At 39.8% G+C, this 25985-nt stretch overlaps 1 protein-coding gene across 3 annotated transcripts in view; it reads left to right on the top strand.

Annotated features, from left to right (window-relative positions):
• Window positions 1-539: 539 nt before the first annotated feature.
• The window catches only part of ppip5k1b (diphosphoinositol pentakisphosphate kinase 1b), a 67048-nt gene continuing 41602 nt past the window's right edge, over window positions 540-25985 (top strand). For 2 of the 3 annotated variants that reach the window (XM_008293904.1, XM_008293897.1), the window contains exons 1-13: window positions 540-625; window positions 9561-10151; window positions 11859-12054; window positions 15753-15843; window positions 17705-17790; window positions 18244-18398; window positions 19804-19905; window positions 20071-20232; window positions 21403-21524; window positions 22629-22730; window positions 23211-23297; window positions 24445-24520; window positions 25362-25471. In XM_008293904.1, coding sequence (XP_008292126.1) covers window positions 9975-10151; window positions 11859-12054; window positions 15753-15843; window positions 17705-17790; window positions 18244-18398; window positions 19804-19905; window positions 20071-20232; window positions 21403-21524; window positions 22629-22730; window positions 23211-23297; window positions 24445-24520; window positions 25362-25471 — 1466 coding nt within the window. In that variant the 5' untranslated portion in view covers window positions 540-625; window positions 9561-9974. Of the gene's footprint in view, window positions 626-704; window positions 793-9560; window positions 10152-11858; window positions 12055-15752; window positions 15844-17704; window positions 17791-18243; window positions 18399-19803; window positions 19906-20070; window positions 20233-21402; window positions 21525-22628; window positions 22731-23210; window positions 23298-24444; window positions 24521-25361; window positions 25472-25985 lie in introns of those variants that run through there. The other variant, XM_008293888.1, reaches the window with a different exon arrangement.

Genomic DNA, 25985 nt, shown 5'->3' with positions numbered 1-25985 from the left:
TTGTTGACATCATAAATAACATTTAAACAGATATAACATAAGAATGTAGAACACATTTACACTCAACGAATCTTCGTGAGCTGCAGTCTGAGTTCCAGTTTAAGGTCTTTTACTAAATGGACTCTATTAAAGTAGTTTTTGTAATTCTTCAGACGACTGTCTTGGGACAGATGTTAAATATTATTTTTTATTTGTTTTTATATTTATCCATCCAGGTTGCCAATCCATCACAGGGCCACACAGAGAGACTTTCTGTTGAACCACAATTCAAAAACGATGTCATGATTTTCTTTTCTTTTTTTTAAATGTATTATTACTTTTGTCAATTTGAGGACGACTGTGGATCTGCTGCAATGTGCCGCTGTGGCCGCTAGATGGCAGTGATGACGCAACTTTCATAATAAAACTTTATGTAAAAAAAAAAGAAAAAAAAAAACGTTATGAAAAAAAAAAAAAAGAAAGAAAGGGAAGGAAGCCAAACACAGCAGCGCTGACCGGACATGAACTTTAACGTGTAACTCACAACTTTGCTGTGAGTTTAAGGAAAGAGAGGCAGCGGCCGCTTCCCCTGAGCTCAGTGGAAACAAGGAAGAGAGCAGCTCGGACTCCCCGCTGTCTTCCGCCAGTAAGTCCGCCTCGCTGCTTCTGCTTCTTTGTGTTTTCTCCTGTCGGCGGAGCTTTGAGTCCTGTGGTCGAAGAAAGTTGCAGTTAGCGGCTGGGTCGATATGAACACAAGCAGGCGAGCTGTTGGACGTGTTTTAAGAGCAGCGTGAATGTCCGCGGAGCTGTGTGGTGAGCAGACCGACGCGCTGATCATAATTCATCTTTTTGTCCCGCAGGAGCAACATCTTTCTACCAAACCTCCGGCTGGTTCATTCATTGTGTTGAGTAGCGATGTGAGGCGCTAGTTGTGGTTTGAAACGGGCCGCTGGACACCTGTAGTATTTGGTCCAGATGTAGAGTATTACCGACTGAGAGAGAGCAGCTTGATAATGTAGGAAACCCAAAGTATTACAGCTGATTTGGCCTCTTTTTGAATGTGAAGTTAATGATCAGAAAGTAGAGCTTGATCGATATATCGGCCGCCCAGTATCGGCCTGTCTCAGATATATTGGTGTACTCATATAAAACTTTTTGAACCAAGCATGATGCTTGAGGTAATCCAGAACCGGTGTCATCATACAGTTTGTCCAGCAGAGCGGCTGCATTGTTTACTGTCTGCAGCACATGTAGCAGAGTGTGGATGGAAGTGGAGTAAAACAGTGTCTTCATAGTAACAAATACAATGCTGGAAACTTACTAACAAGGACCCCATCATTTTCCCTTGTCAATATTCCTCTAACACGTATAAGTATATTTATAGCTAAAATCTGGCAATATACTGATTTCTAATGTGAATTTTTGACTCTTTAGAAATCGATATCAGCTTTGTCCCCAAAAGTCGTGTGTCTTTTGGGTTCTACTGCAAACTGGCTAAGAGGGTTGACTGACTCTGTGTGTGTGTGTGTGTGTGTGTGTGTGTGTGTGTGTGTGTAGGAGCTGATTATGTCCAATGAAAACTGAAACCACAGTTCAGGGATGGAAATTATTTGTTTTTATTTCTTAATCTGCTAAACAATCAAAAGCAGGAAATCCACACAGCTGAGAAATAGTTTGGCATCATGGTTTGCTTGGAAACATATTTGAAATGATTAATCGTTTTGTAAAATAACTCCTTATAGTGACGAGGCATTTCAGCTGTAACCATTTCCCAGTTTATAAATGTTTTTTTTTTTTGCATATTATTTAGCCTTACTGTCGATGTGAAAAAAAAATCGTGTGTTAATAAAGAATTTCTCAATTTAAAATCAGTGCCTCGGATACTCTTTGGACTTCTGACCAAACTAAGGACATGCATTAACTATATTCGGGACTTTGGGTTCAGTTTAGGTGGCAGGTATTGTTTTTTTTTGCTTGTTTTTTTTTTTTTTGAAGATTTTAAAAAAAAATATATATATGAAAGAGGGACATTGTCATGCATTTGGAACAAAAAAATACATCAACTTATCAGAAAATTCATTTAACATACCAACAAATATTTTGCACATATTCTTTCTTGGGGTCTGATGGACCCCGAAAGACCTGCTACATATGGCAGCATGAAAGTCCTGAATAGGGTTAATAAGACATGGACACTCATTGCTGTCTGATTTAAGCTAGTTTTTTTATTTTGTTTTAACCAGAGAACAATAAAAATAATGCAACAACAATATCAAACATAACAAAATATCACATAGAGTGGTAGAAAAGCCCCAGTAGTCACTTTGCTGAGAAACAGTTTTAAGCAAAGAAGACTACTTTTTAAGAGTTTAGCGAAAAGCCAGAACAAAAACTACAATGTGGTCTCAATACTGCAAAGTTGAGGAAAGCTGAAAAAAGTTGTGACTGAGTTTTGTTTTTTTTTTTTCTTAAAGAGTGCATCTAAACTCCAGTCTGATTTTTTAAATGAAATTAACAGACAAAAAAAAATTACTGCATCAGCCTAATAAATGTAGTGGAGTATAATCAATAAACCCATTCAGTTCCCCTTTTGTAGATCTGTTATTATTTATTAACTGTGCTTATTATCGTTTGTGGAAACTGTCACCGTTGTTCCCCACTTCAATATAGGTCCCATCTGCTGTATCCTGTTTTTTTTCCCCAACTCATCTTGTTTGTCCTCTATTGTGTTGCTTTGTATTTACTGCTGTTGCTCAGGTTCTCCAGAGGGCTCATAAAGTTTAATTTTATTGTAACTTTGAAAGCTGTGTACTCGACCAAAGTTATTAATCAGAAGGTTAGGAGTGGGAAAAGAAAGTCTTGTATCTTTCCGCCTTCCATAAATCATCTAATAAACCCTACAGAGGTCTCGTCTCCAGCAGTGAGAAATGTTTTGGTTGATCAGTGAGAAATAATAGGCCTGTTTTGCAGGGCCTGTGGTACACCAGCCAGCCTTTTATGAGCTCTGTTTTCAGTAATGACAGCAGTTTGTAGTTGCAAGCAAACCTAATTTCTAAAGTGTTCGGTGCATAATGGATTTATGTGCTTGTAGAGACTGCTGTTCTTCTGGTAGCTGTGTCTTGATAACATCACCAGCGTGTAATCTGTCCCTCAGCGGTGATATTTTCAGGTCTGATGGTCACCTGCAGCTGAGCAGCAGGTTTTATTGCACATAATAATTCACAGCTTTGTTAATGATTTAGTCATTAACGCTCTTAAGACAACACTCCTGACTTGGCCGTCCTTTCCTTCATAGAAAAGTAGTGACGCTGGGCTTTCAGTTAAACTTTCCTTTACTGGCAGTTGACGTCATTCACAACCTTTTTTTTTCTCATTCAGCAGTGGCCAACAATTATTCTGTCCATGCACAAAATATATTAGTCCTTAGCTGGCAGATAAACTGTTGCACATTATGTCTCCATGTTTTTCGTTTGGTATCTTATCGGGGCGGCAGTGATAGTGAATACGAGCTAATGAGCAGCTCCTCTCCATTATTACTGTGACACAGGTTAACTGTGGCAGACAGTCTCAAAGGTTAAAAGCCTTTTATTGGAGTTGTGTTGTTGATCTCCAGTCTGGCTGGGATGACTGAGCTGACTCATCCTTGGAAGAGGACCAACAGGTTACAGCTGGGGATGTTTTTAATCAGCCCCCCTAATTTATTCATAGGTGATCGAGGGGAACAATATAACTGGCAGACGGTAGACTGTAGCGCTTGTTTGTTTGCTGATTTTTGTCTGGTTTCTCTCTCTGCTGCTTTTGTTTTGTCTTCATTTAAAGTGAATAAGTCATATAAGAACATATGTGGCATTAGTGTAGGTATAACAGAGTTATACTGTTTCATTCAGAAAATCAACATGTAGTTTTATTGGATTATAAGATCCAATATTCTGCATTTTTCTGATTATTGGTTTTGTTATTTTGCTTGATTGATTCCTAAGAAAACATCATAATGTAAAGATGCACTACTTTGGCTGTGATGCAGCTGCCTCTCTCTGTCTGGAGTCAATCTGTGGACTTGATCAATGTCCCGCCCACATTATTATCTGATTGGTTACACATCGGGAGTAACAGCCAATCAACACCGAAGGATAAATGTTTAAGGCTCTTTTGATTAAACATATGTGAAACATAAAGAAAGAAAGGCATTTTAGCAACGTTTTGTAATGGCTTTTGTGTAATTCTACATTCTGACACCAGCATGTTGACTTTTACTTCAAATGATGTATAGTGTTACCAAATATTGATTAGATATTGGTTAATATCATTGTTGGCCCTGTGAATACCATAGCAGTCGACTCTTTGATAAAAACCCTCACAGGCAAGTTATTCATATGCTCAAGAATTTCTGAAGTATGATGATTGTATCAACCTTTAACTCTGCACACGGAAACAAATAGTAGTATAATAGAGAAGCATAATATAACTGTTAGTCAGACGTAACAGATTATATCTGTTAACAAAGGTGGGAATAAAATAAATAATACACAGGTTTTTCAACATTTTCTTCTTTGGAAATGGCTCTGTTGATTTTCAGTGTTTTTTGTTGTTGTGTTTTTTTTTTTGGTTTTTTTTTTTCATCTTGGAAACCGTAAAAAAACTCAAAGAATCACCAAGACAAGTTGGATTTTGTCAGAGCGTTGTATCATGTATGGGTGGCGAGCTGTGGTGCAACTTGTTTTTGTGTCATGGATACCTCTGAGATGCAAATCAGGTGTTACGTGAAATCATTTTCTTGGGAAATGTTGTTTCAGTGTACAGTATACCTGGAAATATTATAATAGCAATGGTGTTGAGCCATTAATGAATGAAATCAATACACCGACTCTTCTCACTTAATGCTCCCTACTTGTAGTTATTTTAATTAGCAGAATAATCTGATCTAGTCGGCGGATGTTAATTAAGATTTGTACGGTTAGAAGCAGCTGGTGTGAAGGGTTTGCATGCATGTGTTTCTGCCTGTCATGCTGCCTCTTTCTTGTGATATAGTGGCTCTTTATCTTGCCAGCACTAGCAGCATGCTAAAGGTCATGTCCTTGGCATAGCTGAATATACTGGGGCTCAGTGGTGCCTAGCCACAGCGGCTATAGGTATTTATTTACGAGTTTATCTCCGTTAGTGTTCTTCGACCCCGGGCCAGCAAGAAGGGCTTCCACTGAGTTTAGTGCAGCTTGTCATCGCCTGGGAGGATAGTAATGATGAGTTGTCTTTGGGTGGTGTAGCTGGCCCCTGGCACCCATCCCCATGCCGTGGCTCCACCCCTCAGTTCCTCTCTTGCAGAAGAGGACAGTTATTTCTGGGTACCAAGGTTAGGCTGAATCTGGGCCGAGATTCAGCAGAGGTATGTCCTGGCAGAAAGTCCAGGACACAGAAAGACCGTGTCTCTTTAGCAGCCAGAATGTTTCTTCATAGTAGCAGTAAAGTAATCTTCACTGTATGTGAGTGGAAGTGACTTAAAATAAGGTCCAGCAGCCATTTAAAGACTGCGTGGAGTGCACAGTTGGCTCGTGGGCCTTCGCTGATAGGTGATATGATCCGCCCGTCTGTTTCTGGAGGCTTTTCCCCTCGAGTCAGCTGTTTGGCATCGGTGGAGGGGTCATGGTGGTAGTGTTTATACTGATGAGACACATGAGCTGGATTTGGCCATGTGGAGTGTTGCATTCATCAGTCAGTTTCTTCTCGCTTGGCTTCATATCACACATTGCTCAGGGGCTTTGGCTCAGTTACGGGTGAATGACACAGCAGCTTTGTTTCGTTGTTGTGCAGTGTCGGATCACATAACAGATGAGCAGTGACCACACACACCCGTCATACCTGCACATGTTTTAATCTTGACCATTGTTCACAGGTAAACAAATCGTGGATTTCTAGAATGATATCCTAAAGAAGAAACTGCCCAACTTCTGTTGCTCGAGTGTGTTTGTATATGATTTTGCAGCTAAGTGTTCAGTTGTGTGTTGCTTCTACGTTTGAAAAATAATTTCGACAGTTGTTGTGCTTGCGCAGGACAATTTTTGTTTTATAACAAGGACTCTTGCAGAAACCTTCTTCGAACGCTGAGAGTTTTCTTAGTAGACAGTCATTCTGACGCCAATGTACATCAAGCAAAGATTCATTTTTGGCATCCCCAGGGAGATTTTTAGCACTGAAGGAATATTACCAGAACCCAAATCATAAGAAATAAGAACAAAAAATAACAAGTCCTTTTTTTGTCTACCAGTTTTGTTAATTAAGATGTAATTTACGTATAAAGTATATACAAATGTTCTGTTCATCAATTTAAAAAAAGATAACAGGTAATTGAATATAGTTCTATCAAATACAGAGTAGACAGACTGATTATGCATACTGCAATGCACAGTCACAAGGGCTGAACGATTTGGCGTAAATATCCATCTGCATTTTTTTTCTGATGTGTATTGCGATTTGATTTGCGGTTTCAGTTCAGTATTTACTGTGTAACGGATTTGGAACATGTGATGGAATATTACCACTTGAGATGTCATCAAAGGCCTGACTGTGTCACATGAAGGACAGCATGAATTTATAAAAAAAACAGCAAATTGCAGATTTGCTATGTTAACTGATTGTTTTTAATCACGACGTTGATTTGAAACCCATTGCTTGCTCAGCCTTTGTAGTCGCCCACCAGACTTGTTTTGAATCACAAAAAAAGCCTAAAGAGAAAGTAAAAGTTCTTGTAACCCTGTGACATTTTAGATATATCAGTTCCCCCTTTTTTCCCCTGTGTTCATGAGTTTTACTTGCACTTCTTGTGTTTGCAGTTTGTTTGCATTTAGTGCCTTGTCAGCAGTTTTTTTTCTTGACTTATGTATTTGAAGCAGTAGCTGCGTTTTAATGGTGTGTTTGCTAATTAAAATAATCAGAATGCTGCTTAATCAGTAAAACAGCAGACAGCAGATGTTTTTGTTCCTATTTCCTTGTATGCCTCTGCGTAAAAAAACAGCAACACTGAAGTGGAAATTTCAAAAACAATTGCAGAATCAGCTTCATAGTTATGTTAGTAGGTGAAGCAGGACTGTGAAAAGCCATAAACAGCCATAAACTCTATAGAAAGAACAGCAAACCAACTCAGAGTGAGTTTTTTTTTTCCTTACAAAGATCCATGGACAAAATAAACATTTACATAAATTCATAAAAGGAACATCTGTATTGTAGTTTAACTGTGTACACTCATGGTGCTGTTTGCTGTAGCCTACAGGAAAGGCTACAGGTTGGGAGCAGCAGCATGTTCTGTGTAGCAGACTATGAATGACTTGGAATGACTTTTGTACCACCGTTGAATGTGTTGCTTTCACATTTACTTTGGACCATTTTTAATCAAGTAATGTGCAATAATTTTGATTACTGATTAGCCATTAAGTCATAATTGTTTTTTTGCACTGAATATTCCCCTTCGCGCATGCGCAGTTCGAGTATGAATACCAACAATGTCACCTGTGACACCTGGATGACCCCGGGGGAGACTATATCTTCCAGTGTCATCAGAGTATCTGTTCCTACAGAATCTTCTCGCGAGAACACGGGGATTCTGAGTGATAGAGTGCTCTGGCGGGCATTCGGGATTCATAGAACTATAGTTACATTCGTAACTTTAGTTCTATTTCATCCCTGCTGACCGCCAGGGGGGGAGAGAAAAGTCCGCCGCCCCGACCAACACAGTCACGGAGCTACAAAGCGACGGAAAGTAGATGAGCTTTCCGTAATGCGGCTTTGGATAACGCTATCAGAGCGATAGCGATCTGCGCGCCAGAAGATGAAAAGGAGCAGATACTCTGATGACACCGGAAGATATAGTCTCCCCCGGGGTCATCCAGGTGTCACAGGTGACATTGTTGGTATTCATACTCGAACTGCGCATGGGCGAAGGGGAATATTCAGTGCTTAAAGCACCACCTCTGGCAGTCAGCAGGGATGAAATAGAACCCAAATTGTCATGATGTAATAATGATGGTAAAAATGACTGCTTGCATCAAGGCAGTTTGATAATTGAGTCTGTCTGAAAAGAGAAATGCAAATCAGAGTAATGCAGGGTACATACACAACACAGTAGAGGGGCAGTCTGGCTCCAGTTTAGACTGTTCAGTCGTCATGGTGATGGCACACAGCAAGCATGGACTCTTTGAGAAATGAATAAGTCATCAGTAGGTTCATGTGGAGTAAATGATGTTGTTGTCTGTAATAAACGTGTGTTACTGGTGGGTGATATTGACTAGAAAATGAAGGGCCATTGATGGAAATGATCCTGATGCTCGTTTTGCCCAGAGGAGTCTAACTCTAACTGAAATCCAAGTAATGCATGGGCCTGTCTTGATTAAACTGGTTGAAGCCACGCTTTTTGATGTGAAGGACAGATAAAAGTTCAAACAGCCCAATAATTGAATCTGATTTCAACATTTCATAGGACTGTACACAACAAGAATAAAGCTGGCATTGATTTCAATAACTGCATTATCAATGTGGTATTAAATTCTCCTTATTATCTGTTTGCTCTAATGTTTCTCATCTACCAGTGTCTTTCTTTAAATAATTAATCAGCTCTTTCAGCCTTCTCATTAGGATGCATGTTTTTAAAGGCTTTAAAATGAAATTTCAGCATCAGTCCAAATTGAACATGGACAGGCAGATAAGAATCAGTCTGGCATATTCTGCTTGTGTGTTTAAGAAGTTTTCTTATTTGTATTTGTACAGTTGAAATGCATAGTATTTTAAGTTTGCCCCTGCCAGTGTACCATAATAGTTAAATGGAAATTATAATAGAGTCAATTTTAAATAAGGAGTGACCTGAAGTTTTCTGCCTGCAGTTCAATGAAAAAAATCTAAAGATATTCTTATTGGCAATCAGTCAAAATGACATAAAAAATATGAGCACATTGAGCATACTGGATATTGGCAAACATGTAGTATCGTGCATCTGTAGTTCTGACATGTTATCCTTAGATATTATATAAAAATGAGGCCTAAATTTTGCAGGATGTGAATTTTGTTTTAAGGACCGCTCATTTAAAAAGCAGAAGTATCATTTTATCTCATCCTCTACTTGTAATGTCCATTATTCTGGCTTAACTGTTGTGAATATCTCTTAATGCAAATACCTCAAATATCTGTAAATTCCATTTGACTGTGGACTATTGAATAATCAGTAAATAAATTACAGTTATCAAACAATTAAATATTCCAGTAGTGAACGAAACAGGAAGTCTTTCTCATGAAAATCCAGAACTGTAAAATGTATTTTGACTCCAGTGTTGCAACAAGCCAGTTTCCTCAGGAATCAATGAAGTTTCTCCTCTATTGTGTAGCTCATGTTACAACCCTGACATTTATTTCACAAATGGTAGATGTAGCAACACTGCACCAACCAGTACTGTGGTTTTTCAGGTCAGTTTATTTAGTTCACTCACACACCCGTGTGCCCCTGCAGTTAGGCAGGTTGTACCCTATTGTGTATTTGAACTGTTTTTTGAACTGGTTGCTCAACAAGTTTCTCTAATTTCTTTCGTGTCATTTTTTTTTCCTAGGGCAAGAAAAATGGTGTGCAAATGTTGACCTGTGTGAAGAAGCGCTCGTAGGCAGCAACATGTTTTCTCCCAAACATCCTCTGTCCTGACACAGGGAGTTGTACACCCAGGATCCTGATTGTCTACCTCAACACACGTGGAGTCCACTCCCTCTTTTCTACCTCTTCAGACATCTGCTGCTCTTTTTCTACCTCAGCACGTTCTGTACACACACGCACTGTGTCAAAGTCGTTATCAGCCAGCTCAGAAACGCCAACAGACCCTTCACTTTATCACCAGGCTCTTAGGTGTCAGTCATCCAGCCTCGGTGTAACACGCTCGACTGGGTTTCTTCCTGCTCAGCAGCCATCACTGTTATCTGACTCCCTGCGGGGAGGGGCCTCCTGAAGCAGCCATGTTACGCCAGGGTTTGTGATGTCCGAGCCCTGCGACGGACCAGGACCAGGGGAAGAACAGGGGCGGAGTCACAGAGACGTTCCTCTGTTTGTGGTTGGCTGTGAAGATGACGAACAGGACGTGGGCCAAATGGAAGCAGGCATGAAGAACGAGATGTTTCGAGAAGAGGAAATGGAGGATGATGAAGATGAGTCGGTAAGTAACAGGTGTAAATTCAGGTGTACACACAGCAGAGAGGGAAGTTCTCTAGTGTACAGTTACACAATAAGTGTGTCGTAGTAATTTGTTGTTGTGTCACCTTTTGTTTTTAATTCAAAGAATATGGAAATGACCAACTGTTGAGTCACCTATTACAAAAACTCTTGTAAATTCTGTGACTAGCATTAATATTAGTTGCACATATTTTCTAGTAATTGTTCACTTACACTGGAAAAAAGAGTATTCATTTTTGTAACAGAATAAGAACCTACAGTAATTGTAATTTTTAGACAGTAGGATGTAAACAAGCCTACACATATAAAGAGGAAAGTTTTATTTGAGGCTGGATAGTGGAAAAAGAAACAGAGACAAAAATATACAAAGATTGGCAGGAGAACAGTGCAGTAGATAAACAACTGTAGGACCTCTGGGCTGTTGTGTGCTTATGTTGCTATAAAAGGACTTCAAGGTGGTGCTGTGTTAGCTGTTTGATCACCAGCTATGGTTTGTCTCTGTGTTCTGTGTGTCTTTATTTTTCATCTTCAGCTGGTTCAGTTGATTCTTAAACTGTCTGTCAGCCCAACAACTGGCATTTGTTTAACAGGACAGCAGCACAGCAAGTCTAGTAACAGCATCTTATTAATGAAAAAAAAAAAAAAAACTTTGTGAAATAATCTTGTAAATCATTACATTTCATATGGATGTGATAAAGATCCTTAGTGGTGAAGTTTTTTTGCAAAAATTAATGAATTTCAAAGGCTTTAATACAGCTGCAACAATGGAGATACTTTCAGGTTTCAAAAGGAGTAATTACTGACTAAGTGGTCTGATAAGCGTCCACAGTCATGCCAGTGGACCACAGAAAATGAAGAGCTCATTATCCAGGAAAAACTTGAGTTTCTTAAAAAAAAAAGGAAAGGTCCTTAACAGAGGAGGGAAAGTGATTCAAAGTTTGGCTTGTCGAAAGGTCACATTGTTAGCTAAATTATAATGGATGGTCTCCTGTACAGTGGTGCTTTTTGGGCCTCTTACACAGGCCAGGCTCAGTTCTATATTATCAGACTTCAAGCAGCAGCAGTCAAAACTGGACTTTTCAGGCCAGCCAATACGGATTTTTCCAAGGTTGATACCGATTATTAGGCATCAAGAAGACTGATGTGGAACTGACGTACATTTGCAGTAAAACTGAAATCTTGATATCAAACTCTAAAACAAAACTTTGTTTAAATTCCCATGTTCATTTTCCTTATGATTAATTGAAATAGAAGTTTTCAGCATTTGTCCATTCGGTGTTTATATGCTGTTACTCCTCACATGTAACCAGTCAGATAGGACTGAGGGTGGAACATTGTCTGACACCACAGAAAGACTACAGATAAACAGGTTTCTGCATCAGAGCCAAAGTAGAGCGTTGTTCTTTCTTTTTTCTTTAAAAAAAATCAGGACTCTGTTAAATCTCTCTTTTTTTCTTTTTTGGTAAAGCAGAGCTTTTAGCATGTTGATGAAACTTGAACCGGTTTTGCTTCTTTGTGTGCTGTTTTGTTTTTAATCTCTAAAGGTAGCAGAGTCATCAGCTGAAAATTCACATTATTGATGATTATTACACTGTCCAGCCACTTTGGCATTTTCTCAGTTGTTAATGATGCCTTTCATCTCTTAGTCTTTTATCTTCTCTGCCTTCTTCCTCTCTTTCCCCTCCACCAGCCGTCAGAGCGACAGATTGTGGTTGGCATATGTGCCATGATGAAGAAATCCAAATCCAAGCCCATGACTCAGATCTTGGAGCGTCTTTGTAAGTTCGACTACATTGATGTAGTCATATTTCCCGAGGAGGTGATCCTAGAGGAACCTGTGGAGAGATGGCCCCTTTGCGACTGCCTCATCTCCTTCCACTCCAAAGGTAAAGTTTACAGTTGTTAATAGCGTCCTGTTAGAGTTAGTGGTGACGGGAAGGTGGATGGGAAACGTGGCCAGGTGTTTAATGGTTTATAGAGGATTGTTGTTTGAGTAACTTCGCCTGCAGGACATGTGTAAGTCACCCTCCAGGTTTATGTTGACTTTTCATACTTGTGATTAAATCGTATTTTTCTATGCAAGAACAAATTACCTGGTTGATTGTGACCACAGATAGCCTTGATGTAACAGAAGAGTGCAACAGTAAAAAATAAGACAAGCATGACTGTTCTGAAATTTTGTAATTTAATTTGTCAGAAACATTAAATTTAGGTTTAAGGAGAAAGATGCTTCCCTGCTGCAGAAACCAGTTTATCATCATACTGAAATGGGCATCTGAAGTTTGATTAAAATTAAATTCCAGTCTCTTTGTGTAGTAGAATATAAATCTGTTCTCTAAAAATAAATGTTCCATATTCTCGTGAGAAATACAGATACCAAAAAAAAAAGCTTCACCGTATTTTAGAGCGCATGCCAGGTTTGAGTCAGGCTGACAGGAACCAGCACCGTTTTATGGGAGCGTGTCAATGGGCAACAAAGAGACCTCTGGGACTGGAAATATCCTTTTAAGGCTTGTAACGAATTTTAGTCCTGAGGCTACCATGTGTGGTTAAAAAAGGATTCCCAGACAAATACGATCGATGCACCTCTCCATGTATCTTACACATGTGGACAAAATTGTTGGTACCCCTCGGTTAATGAAAGAAAAACCCACACCGGTTAAAGAAATAACTTGAATCTGACAAAAGTAATAATAAATAAAAATTCTATGAAAATTAAGCAATGAAAATTAGACATTGCTTTTGAACTGTGGTTTAACAGAATTATTTAAAAAAATAAACTCATGAAACAGGCCTGGACAAAAATGATGGTACCCCTAGAAAAGACTGAAAATAATGTTACCATAGGGACATGTTCAATCAAGGTGTGTCCTCTAATTAGCATCACAGGTGTCTACAAACTTGTAATCAGTCAGTTGGCTTATTTATAGGGTTACAAGTAGTCACTGTGCTGCTTGGTGACATGGTGTGTACCACACTAAACATGGAGCAGAGGAAGCGAAGGAGAGAGTTGTCTCAGGAGATTAGAAAGAAAATTATGGACAAGCATGTTAAAGGTAAAGGCTATAAGACCATCTCCAAGCAGCTTGATGTTCCTGTGACTACAGTTGCACATATTATTCAGAAATTTAACATCCATGGGACTGTAGCCAACCTCCCTGAACATGTCCTATGGACAGACGAGACAAAACTAGAACTTTTTGGCAAGGCACATCAGCTCCATCCTCACAGATGCAAAAATGAAACATAAAAAGAAAAGAACACTGTCCCTACTGTGAAACATGGAGGAGGCTCTGTTATGTTCTGGGGCTGCTTTGCTGCATCTGGCACAGGGTGTCTTGAATCTGTGCAGGGTCCAATGAAATCTCAAGACTATCAAGGTATTCTAGAGAGAAATGTGTTGCCCAGTGTCAGAAAGCTTGGTCTCAGTCACAGGTCATGGGTCTTGCAACAGGATGATGACCCAAAACACAGCTAAAAACACCCAAAAATGGCTAAGAGGAAAACAGTGGACTATTCTGAAGTGGCCTTCTATGAGCCCTGATCTGAATCCTGTTGAACAGATGTTCAACAGATGCCGGCTGGAGAAGGCACCCTTCAAACCTGAGACAACTGGAGCAGTCTGCTCATGAGGAGTGGGCCAGAATACCTGCTGAGAGGTGCACAAATCTCATTGACAGTTACAGAAATCGCTTGATTGCAGTGATTGCCTCAAAAGGTTGTGCAACACAATATTAAGTTACGGGTACCGTCATTTTTGTCCAGGCCTATTTCATGAGTTTATTTTTAAAAATAATTCTGTTAGAACATGGTTCAAAAGCAATGTCTGATTTCATTGGTTAATTTTTATTGAATTTTTTTTTATTAGTACTTTTGTCAGATTCAAGTTATTTCTGTGGCCATTGTGGGTTTTTCTTTCATTAACCGAGGGGTACCAACAATTTTGTCCACGTGTGTAAATGATCAATACTTGTGGCACACACATGCATTTAAGTAATAAGAGTTCAAACATGGCACCTGTCGAGAGGTGACATATATTAGGCAGCAAGTGAGCAGTCGGTTCCTTCAGGTAAAAGCAGGAACTAGGGCAAGCATAAGGATGTGAGTGACTTTGACAAACTGTGATGTCTTGATGACTGGATCAGAGCATCTCCAAAAGAGCACATGTTGTGGGCTGGTTAGTGCTACCAAACGTGTTCCAAGAAAGGACAGTCGCTCAATTGGCAACCAGCAACAGACTCATGGAGGCCTAAGGCTCACTGATGTGTTTATGGAGATTTTAGGCTGGTCTCTGTGGTGTGATCCCACAGAACAGCTACCGTTTCGCAAACTGCTGAAAACCTTAGTGCTGCTGTTATAGAAGGGTGTCAGAGCACGCAGTGCATTGCATCTTGCTGCGTATATAGCTCTGTCGACATGTGGGTGGCAGCAGGATGCACATAATCAGAAGAAAGCAGGCTGGTGAAGGGTGTGTTTCTCTGGGCCATGTTCTGCTAGAAAATGTTGGGTCTTGTCATTCATGTAGATGTTGCACTGATATGGACCACCTGTTTTGACATTGTCGCAGACCATATAAACCCCTTTGTACACAGTATTCTCTTTCAATAGGATAGTGTTCCCTATCACACTGCAAATGTTGTTCAATAAAGTTTTGAGGATTATGACAAAGAGTTCAAGGTGGTGACTTGGCCTCCACATTCCCCAAATCTCAATCTGATCGAATATCTGTTGTATGTGCTGGAAAAATAAGTCTGATCCATTGAGATCCCACCGTGCAGCTTCCAGGACTTAAAGGATCTGCTGCTAGAATCTTGGTGCTTGATACCACAGAACCCCTTCAGAGATCTGTGGCGTTCAGGCCTCCGCAAGCCAGATTTTTCCTTCTGACTCAATGAGTTTGAGTCAGATCAGTTTGTCACAAGGGACATGTTTTTTCCACTCTATTTTTAATTTAATGTAGTGTTTGGAGTGTTGCTAAAGCCAGGGGAATATATGAATCCCATGCTGTTATTATTGGAAAGAAAGAAGGCCAATATTTCATACAGACACGTGTGTTGTGCTCACAGGCGAAGCAGTACAGAGAATGTAGAACATCTGTAATTTGCTAACTGTATTTAAATGAAATGAACAGCCTACCCCATATGTGATGATATGAAACCATGAACATGAGTATTATAGCAAGCCAACAACATTAAATGGGCGGCTTCATGGATTATTAAGTGTACAACTGTAGGCCACCAAAATCCTTGAACCTGGTAACATCCCATAAGAAACATTAAATTAAGACCCTTTTTTTTTTTTTTTTTAAAAATGACTGACCCTGGGTGAATTAACATTTTAGTCACACTGGAAAAGTTTAGCATTTAGAGTCCTTGCAGTAGATGTTTCTTCTCTTGAAATAAATAAGATGAGTAAAACATACAACCAGCCAAAACTGTAATGATTATTGAATATGGTGAAGCTAATATAGTTGGTTCACTCTCTGTCAAAAATCACCATCATAACATCAGCTATGTTTGAATGCTGGTCGAGCTTGGATAGATGAATATATGCTGTATGGGCTGATGTACTTTCTATTTTCCAGGTTTCCCTCTGGACAAAGCTGTGGAATATGCCAAGCTCAGGAATCCACTGCTCATCAATGATCTCAACATGCAGTATTTCATTCAGGACAGGTACAGTTTTAACAGACAAACATGGAAAAGGCTGAATGTTTAAAAATCTAAAGCTAATTTTGAAAAAAAATATGTATCCTAATAAGATAGTGGCCACAGGACATGTGCAGGACTGTTTTCTTAATCTCAATTCAGGTTTTCTGCCAGTTCCAATAATGTGTGTGTTCACTCCTGCCTGCACTCACCATTCACACCTGCACAATATAAAGTTGTAATGATTTTATGTCTTCTACTGTCTCACAGTGAAGACACATTCTTTTAATAACTTGTATTGATAAAAAGATTCATACTTGTTGGTGTTAATGTAGCAAAATGAATAAGTTTATAACTTGGTGCTCCAGAGCACTAAGTACACATTTCATATATTACTCAGTAGTATTTTGTTTAGTATGTGCAGGAAGCAGACCTGTCCAGGGTGTCCCCTGCCTTCGCCCTAAGTCGGCTGAGATGGGCTCCGGCCCCCCCGCGACCCTAGTGAGGATTGAGCGGTGTATAGATAATGGATGGATGGATGTGCAGGAAGTAGCACTTTATCTTTGAAGGAGCGCTACAGGTGGCAGATTTGTGCCTGTTTTATTGTAATGCTTTGCATATTTTGCGAAACAAAGTCCAATTATGTTCCATCTGTGTCTGTAACAACCGGGATATTTAATCACGCAAGCTTTCCTTGCTTTGATTTTTGTATGATAATTATCTGCTTTAATCTTCTTTTTATTGTCATTTCTTGACTCCATCCTTGTGGTTGCGATAAATCCTGTGATCCACAGTTTATTTGTTGACAACCTGCTCCTACTAGTTAAAACTTCCCACTCCTGCAAGATTTATGTTGGGTCATGGATCTCAATCTCAGTTTCCCTATAGGAAAGTCTCAGCCACCTTACTAAACCTGAGGCACTTTTTGAGGGCTAAGAACACCAGGCTTTTGTTTAAGTGAACGGGATAAGAGCCACAAGTCATATCTGACAAAAACGTCTTAAAAACTATGGTAACTTTGCCCCATAAAAGGTTTCAAAATCTTTTTTTTAACCTCAGATGATATTCTTCTATGCATGCACACATTATCATGACACTGTCCATGAATCAGTGCAGCAACATTATTTGCTGGATGTTTCCCTGCTCGGCTGTTACAAAGCAGACAATTTGGAGAGTGGGGCAGGACATATGTCAGCCTCCATCTTTGGCGTTACAGAATTTCCAATAATTTTCTATTCAGGATTCTTTAAGTGGTGAGTCTCTCCCTCATTGCATCTCTGAACCAGTAGGATGAGTCTTAATGGCCAACAGTAGGAACGAAAGCCATTGTAAGGGGACTTTGTTTTTTGGTAAAACTGTTCTGTGAAAACCAAAGTATCGAAATCACCCTAAAATGATCAGAGTACCTCTTATTCAATCCATGAAAATTAAAAGTAAGTAATCCTTTTTTGGATCTGACTGTGTTCCTAACAAGAGTCTTTGCGTCAGTTAAACCACACAACAAGCTTATTCTTGCAGCAGTTTGCAGGTGAGATGGGAATAATTTGTAAATATTTGCATTATTGACTGTCACATTCCAAATGTAAAACACACGCCTTCACTGAGTTCACTGTCTTTTCCTGCCAAACAGAAATTGTAATTGCCAAATTCTTTTATGCGACCAACTTGTTTGCACTTGTAAATTTTTTCCTACCTAATCAGACGAGCGAGTGGTCATGTGATCAAAATGTAACTGACATCATTGTTCTTAGCACATGCCTGATATACTGTATTCTATTTTAACTGCCCAACTATGGTAACACACACACTACAGCCACTCGCATTACGTAAAATCACTATGGGTCTTGCTCTCAGAGGTTATCTATAACGGTGTTTGATTCCCAACCAGGAGGGAAGTGTATCGGATCCTACAAGAAGAGGGCATTGATCTACCTCGTTATGCTGTGTTAAACCGAGACCCTGACAATCCTGAAGGTGAGCAACAGTTTTTACTTTGTGTTAAAAAGGGTATTTGTGGAGATAAACTTCTATTCCATGACCAATCTATGAGATGATGTATCTCTCTAGAGAATTAGGACAGGACATCAGTAACCTAATAATGTGCTAATGCTTTTACTTCCACTGGTCAACACAAGATCGAGAAAATTAGGGAGAATTTTCCAAACTTTTTGCTGTCTGAAATCAAAATTGGATGCTTGTTTGTGTACTACTGCTTTCAATCTCCTCACAGTTAAAGACAGTCAGTAACCAACTGGTCAAGTGGTTCAAATCCCAGATGTGACTTCATATTTATGTAATTTGTAAATGTGTGAATTTTCCCTGCCTGTGGCATCACTGTTGCTTTTTGACATTGTTCTTGTATTGTATTGGTCTTAAAGACTTTCTGATAAATTGAATTAAGAACCTAAGTCTTTCCCTGTCTTGCAGAGTGTAACCTGGTGGAGGGAGAGGACCATGTTGAGGTGAACGGGGAGGTGTTCCCAAAACCCTTTGTGGAGAAACCTGTGTGTGCAGAGGACCACAACGTCTACATCTATTACCCAACATCTGCAGGAGGAGGCAGCCAGAGACTCTTCAGAAAGGTAACTATCTCTCAAGCTAAGAGGGAAAAGCATCACTGTTGAACAGCCTTATTCATGCTCCTTTTCGACCGAGCTGGTTCCAGTGCTAGTTCAAAGCCAGTGCCTGACTTAGCACCAATTCTTTGTGTTTCCACCACGTAAGCACTGTCTCCAGGTTCTTAAAACTGGTGCTTAGCAAGCACCAACTCCTTGCTAGGCCAGAGCTAAGAACTGCGTACACCAGGGGCTGGAGATGGGGTTGTTATGACCAACCGAGACCAGTGGAAACACAGAACTGGGATTTTTAAAACAACAGCCAAGCGAGTAGCTACATTTTTGAAAAACTAAATCAGTAAAAATATATGCCAAATCCAAGCAGCAGTGGTCTGAGGAAGAGGCCCAGTGCTTCCTGGCACTGTGGTCTTCAACTGAAATCCAAATTAAGTTAAAGGGAGCCTCTTGGACCAAACCTGTGTTCGAAAAAATCCAGCAGCTGCAGTATCCTGCAGCCGGATACGAGTGGAGCCTCGACCAACGCCTCAATAAACTCAAGAAACTGTAAAAGGACTGCGGGACCAGAAACGACAATGTATGCAGTGACATACTTGGCTTCTTGCCAATAGAAAAGCAAACAGGTTCTTAGGAGATGCCAGATTTGAACCAACTTAGCACCGGCACTAGCACCAGCAATGAACTAGCACCTGATTCTTCTTGGTGGAAAAGGGAAATCGGAGATTCAGAGTTCTGAAAGACACACTGATGTCTAAACTCTGCCATTCATAGATAATTATGATAATTATTTAACTTAATACATTGAAGATTGGGCTGCAAAGTGGCGCAGTTGGTTAGCACTGTTGCCTCGCAGCAAGAAGGTTGCCGGTTTGCGTCCCGATGGGAGCACCGAGATCTTTCTGCGTGGAGTTTGCATGTTCAGCGTGCAGCGTGGGTTCTGTCCGGGTTCTCCGGCTTCTTCCAACAGTCCAAAAACATGTTGAGGTTAATTGGTGATTCTCAATTGTCCGTAGGTGTGAATGTGAGTGTGCTTGGTTGTCTGTCTCTAAGTGTGGCCTTGTGATAGCCTGGCGACCTGTCCAGGGTGTCCCCTCTCTTCACCGTAAGACGGCTGGGATATGCTTCAGCCCCCCGCAACCCTAATGAGGATTAAGCGGTGGATGGATGATAAATAGATGGATGGATATTGAAGATTTACTGTCCCTATTGTCAATGAATAATATGATGGTGTAATGTGTTTCACTTCTTTATTTTAATGACAAGCTGTGTGTGTAACTGCAGCAGGCTTAGCTTTTGGGTAATGGACCAATCAAAACTGCATACCCATTGTAAAGGTTGGGTAATGATGTCATATAACCTAAATACCTTCATAATGCCTTTCTTTGTCATTCTTCCTCTGTCTCTTTTTTTGTAGATAGGGAGTCGTAGCAGTGTGTACTCCCCAGAAAGCAGCGTACGAAAGACTGGATCCTACATCTACGAGGAGTTCATGCCAACAGATGGTACTGATGTGAAGGTACTGTGAATCTTAGATCGGCTGTTTTTGGTAGAAGTTTATACCTTGTTGAGCTGGTTTTGACTGTAGTGGCTCATTCTGGTAAATCCGGTGAGTAACATATTGACATTCAGTATCATCTGCTCTGAGACGTTTTCTGTTTTCTTTGGCCTGTGTGTGTCCCAGGTTTACACAGTGGGCCCTGACTATGCCCATGCTGAGGCCAGGAAGTCTCCAGCGCTGGATGGGAAGGTAGAGAGGGACAGTGAGGGGAAGGAGATCCGTTACCCCGTCATGCTGACTGCTATGGAGAAACTGGTGGCCCGCAAGGTCTGCCTGGCCTTTAAGGTAAAATGGAATCACAAGAGTCACCATGTTTGAAGGAAAAGCAGAATCACTTAAAAACAAGGAAAAGACCTATGTTAAAGATGGTGAAAAACACTGCATTCTTTTAAGGACTGCATTATTTATTGACTTTTGGTGCTTTTTCTTGTCTGTGTTCACTGCTGCATCTGCCGTTAGTGGTCAGAAACTGTGCTAGGTATCTTTTGAACTGGCTGGCAGTGAAAGGCATGTTGTCTTTTTTTTTTAAAATATTGATAATATTGCTCCGTTATCAGAGCCAGACACTATAAAAACAGAGAGAATCGTCCCATTTTGAACTTTCCTACAGTCCTTGAACTACTCTGTGATGTTCTGTTCCTTTAGGAAACTGCGCTCCATGGTGCAGCCTTAAACCATTAGGGACACAGCTTTGACCAACAAACGTGACAGAAATTCAGGGACTTTTTGTGATTTTTTTTCTTTCTTTTTTTTTTGCTATTGCAGGCTGTGTTTGTGGAGCCTCCAAAATAAATAAATAATATTATGCAAAGGTTGTTGTTGAATGGGAGCCGCTGAAAGGCTTTTTGTCCTAAAACCTATTGCCGTGATAATTATTCACATCACTGTTCTGAGCAACATAGTACAGTGTAGTAAACAACAAAACAGTGAACAAACAGGGAGGACTGCTGGTGCTGACTCCATTAACACCTTTAGCTCATTAAGGATGACTCAGTGAATAATAATAATAATAATAATTTAAAAAAGCACACTGAACTCCCAACAAATAAATAAATAGAACTACAGCACAAGGCACAAGAAAATCTTTTATTCATGAGTCCTTTTTATTGTAAGTACAGCTTTTAGTATTGTGATTATGTGTGTTATACATTTTTCCCAAAGGCAAGTTGTTTGACTTTATTATGAGCCAAATGTAAAATTAAAAGAATTCATTAAAAGTTAAAGGAAAAAAAGTTGCGTCTCAGTCGTTAAAATGGCTTGAGTTTTGGTTTGTGGTTTCTGCTTTAATGTTGATGTGCTTTTTGCCAAATGTTCACTCAATCTACTATGACTGCGCTCCACAAATCATCATTCCAGACGCCATCTACATTTAGTCTGTTCTGTTGTTCTCATCCTTTACCTTCGAAGTTCTGTGTTTTCTCCTTTACTTTAAGCCCTTTTTTGTGTGATTTTTAGCAAACAGTATGTGGATTCGACCTGCTCAGAGCCAACGGCCATTCCTTTGTCTGTGATGTTAACGGCTTCAGCTTTGTCAAGAACTCAATGAAATACTACGACGACTGTGCCAAAGTCCTGGGGTAGGTGACCATATGTTACACACTCTTAAACACTGAACTGTCGCGATGCATCAATACAATTTGAGACCACCAAAACAGGAAATACAGGAAATACAAGCACAGATAGTTGGTCGCAAAGTATATGTTATAAAGCTTTTGAAAATAAATATACAATATAATAACAATGCAGGGCTGCAAGGTGGCTCAGTGGAGTTTGCATGTTCTCCCCGTGCAGCGTGAGTTCTCTCCGGATTCTCCGGCTTCCTCCCACACGGTCCAAAAACATGTTGAGGTTAATTGATTAATGGTTAATTGAGTGATTCTAAAATGTCTGTAGGTGTGAATGTGAGTGTGCTTGTTTGTCTGTGTCTAAGTGTGGCCCTGTGATAGACTGGTGACCTGTCCTAAGTGGTGTATCGATAATGGATAACAATGCAGTGAAAAAATAACGACATCAAAAGCCAATCCAGAACCCAGAGGAAACGTAAAAATGTGTAAATACAAAAAGAGTAGTGATCATGTGTCTATATCCTGCTGTGCAGTAGTCTCTCTTTAGTTCAGAGTTACCCGACATGTCTGGCCCTCGGTAGGATTTTCTTGCTGTAGCTTTAAACTAAATATTGCCTTCACGCTGTCATGCATTAATTTATCAGCAGTCTGGACAGCTTTGAGGGTCCTGCTGTCGGTTTTACAACATATTTTGTTTTTGATTTATCACCTCTCTTCCAGACTAAGTAACTGATGCATTACTAGTCATAAATTTTACAAATTGAAGCTGTAAGACAGGAAATGTAGCTTCCCTTCAGTGATGGATGCTCATGTTCAGGTGGCAAAGCTCTCTACCGATTTTTTCTCCCCTATAAGACAGGATCAAGCTGTGTGCAAGCACAAAGTTAACAGGATATTTTTTGGTTGCACTATAACATACAGTATCACCAGTGAAATCTGAGATACAACTTTGGACATTGAGTCAAAATATTAAAATTAATCTGGCTGGCACAAGGAAGGCCCTGCAGAATGAATGACGTATCTATTTGCCTTTGTCCTTTTCCTGTGTAGTATGTGTCTTTTAGCCTAATTCAATGCACTTTTTAAGTGCGTTATTGTTTTTGTCTGTCTCACCAGGAACATGGTAATGAGGGAGTTGGCCCCCCAGTTCCACATCCCCTGGTCCATCCCCATGGAAGCTGAAGACATCCCCATCGTCCCAACAACCTCAGGAACGATGTACGGACTGAAAAACAAAATATTGCTTGGAAAACTATGCGTTAAATGTTACAAAATTCATTGTTAAATAAAGGCTATTCACTTTTAAAATATATCACTTCACCATGACCTATTTACTTACAACTAATTTGAATAAATGTTTTTGTCATTCTGAGTCAAGTTTATGCTGAAAAACATGTCGTGTTTGGATTATGCAAATTTCCAACAGGACACACGTGCTTCAGAAAATTAGTTTGGATAAACAATGCTACTGGAAAACACTCCTCACACATTAACACAGAGTAATCGGGATCACTCACCCACTGACTTCCTCTCACACTTGAAAACTCAGTCTTCCCTCACTGTGAAGCCTCATCTGTTCCACTGATATCAGTGGCACTCTCGATGAACACCAGTATTTCTGTTAAAGCCAATGAGTGATGGCTAAAAAAATACTTTTTTTTAAAAATCTCATCCTGTCACATCCTCTAATTTTTTCAGGATGGAGCTGCGCTGTGTTATTGCCATCATCCGACATGGTGATCGCACACCAAAGCAAAAGATGAAAATGGAGGTTCGGCATCCTCGGTAAGTCTCCTGGATTTGACCCTAACATGTCTCTCCTTCTCTCAGCGAGTACAACCATTCAGCTAAATGTTTAGCTTGTTGTGAAATACTTTTGTCCAACAATCAATGTGAGGACAGATTTATGTGTTACACTGTGTTACAAAAAGTGAAAAAATACAGGGACTCTACATACTATAAGATAAGATAAGATAAGATAAACTTTATTGTCTGTCACAAGTGACAGAAATTTTTCTTTGACAGGCATAAACACAAACACATTTAAAACAACATACAAGTACAGCCATAATTAAAAGGACGTTAGGGGCAGTTAAAAACAGCAAAGTGTTCATTTCCGGCTATTAAGAGTGGTTACTGCAGTGGGAATGAATGATTTTTTATAGATGTTTTTCCGGGCCAGTGGAACCTTGTATCTTTTGCCTGATGGCAGCAGCTGGAAGCAGTGGTGGAGGGGGTGGGAAGGGTCTTCGGTGATCAGGGTGGCCTTCCTAATCACAGATCGGCTGTACAGTTCTGCCAGGGGGGGTTGTGGTGATCCAATGATTTTGCTGGCCTGGTTTACTGTGCGGGAGAGTTTGGTCTTATGTTTAATTGTGAGGAAACCGTACCATATATATATAAGTATTGTACTACTTACTTTTTAATGTTTCCATACATCTTCCATCCTCTTTGCTCTGTGTAAACATGGCCTGCAGTTCAGCTGACTTTGTGACTGGTTATTGCAGCTGAGATAATTATGGTTTCATGGTTGTGTCAAGAAGTGCTTCTTAAACTTTTGTTTAGATCAGAATTTGATGAATGCAAATGGTCAATTCTTGGCAATTGTTTTAATGAGACATATAACACAAAATAATAGAGTGATAAAGTAACAAATGATTACATTAAGGACTGTTGAAAAGTAAATCTGACTATTCTTTCTATTTTTTTTTTTTACAGCTTCTGGTTCTGATTAATAGTTTAATTTTGGCGATTCTTTCAAACTCACTACCTGGTTTTGGTGTTCAGTGGGTTAATATACTTAGTGGTTCCTTATTTACAACAGTTCTTTCAGTTTAATCACAGAAAAACTCAGGTGACCTGAACAATGTTTCCCTCACCCACTGTGTCTGCGTTAGTAAATCCTGCTGCTTTGCTCTTTTTATTCAACCAGATTCTTTGAATTATTTGACAAGTACGGAGGATACAAGACGGGAAAGCTAAAGCTAAAAAAGCCAAAACAGCTGCAGGTGAGTGAGGCTGATTGTAGCCTCTTTCTTCTTTTTCCCACGCTCGCTCTCCTCTGCCTGTTTGTTTCTGTTTGTTGGCACATTATGACTGAATCATTTTTCACAATAATCAGGGGTTTGTAGCCGTACACAGACATGCTTCCATATATCACACCGTGTAATTATCGTCCTTTTTAATTATTATGGATTACAAACCATTGTTGTTTTGTTGTCTAAATATTTGTTATTGGCTGTCTAAATCCACTCAAACACTGCATTCATCCTGTCATTGTATCAAACATTTTTAAACTGCCATCTTGCCTGCCTTTTTAGTTCAATGTTGTTCAGTCAGGACATTCTCAGAGTTTGTTTACTCTGAGAGTAAGCGTAGACCTATACGATTGGTGTCCATGTTTGATAGTTACTTCAGAGTGTCATGTTTAAACAAAAATGTAAAAAATTATTCATATCTCTAGTTTCCAATTTCAGTGGCTGTGTTCGAAATTACATACTGTGCCCTCCGTGCTCAATGTGTGTCCTTTTGTCCAACATGCCTTTGTGTGTATAAAGAGCAGTATGCATCTTTTCAGACACACTGCGCAGCATAATTATCCAGTTTGTGCCTACTTGTTCCACTGTTTCCATTTCAGCAAGGTGTCTGTAGTACCAGCATGATGAATCTCTCAGCTCTTAGAAAATGCTCAATGTGAACAATTGAAAATGAAACTGAGAGACAAGTATTAGTGACATAATCAAATATGATGGATAATAAAAGCCTCAAATGCGTTTTTCATTAGATTCATTTTTCTTTTTAAACAACTGCAAAGCGTTGCTTGAAACGTAAAAGCCTGTGTGCTTCCAGGAAGTGCTGGATATCGCTCGCCTGCTGCTAGTTGAGCTGGGCCAGCACAATGACTGTGAGATTGAGGAGAAGAAATCCAAACTGGAGCAACTCAAGACAGTTCTGGAAATGTGAGTGACAATTCACATCAAACACTCCCTCTCACAAAAAACACACGCCATTAGTCATCACCTTTCTGTTTCCCACCATCATCATCCATCAGTGGATTCTGCAGCATCTGCGATTCATGATGCAAAACTAGCCTCATCTTTCAACACTTCAACAGGGTCCAGTCATCTTTCTCCTACTCACAACCACACACATGTTCACCATGAGAACGCTCCCTCCCTCTTGTCTTGTCTTTAACTGCTTTATCTTTTCTTCCCTCCTCGACCTCTCTTCTCTCCTGCCCACCCATCCTTCCTTCTTTCTCTCCAAAAGGGAATCCAGCTTGAATGACACTCAGTACGCACCCTCTCCCTTCTCACTTTAAAGGATGAGGTTTTACCACCCTCCTTTTCTTTAGTCAACCTAGACAATGTGTACAAAGTATTAGGAATATTACACATCTTTCTCTGACACAGATCAACCCGATGAATCAAGGTAAAAGCTGGGAGTTTTTTTCCACTATTTTCACCCATTAAA

The sequence above is a fragment of the Stegastes partitus genome, unplaced genomic scaffold (genome assembly GCF_000690725.1).
Source record: "Stegastes partitus isolate 25-593 unplaced genomic scaffold, Stegastes_partitus-1.0.2 Scaffold21, whole genome shotgun sequence".
Taxonomy (NCBI): domain Eukaryota; kingdom Metazoa; phylum Chordata; class Actinopteri; family Pomacentridae; genus Stegastes; species Stegastes partitus.
Note: the sequence above shows the minus strand (reverse complement) of the source record. Positions and strands in the feature narration are given on the sequence as shown.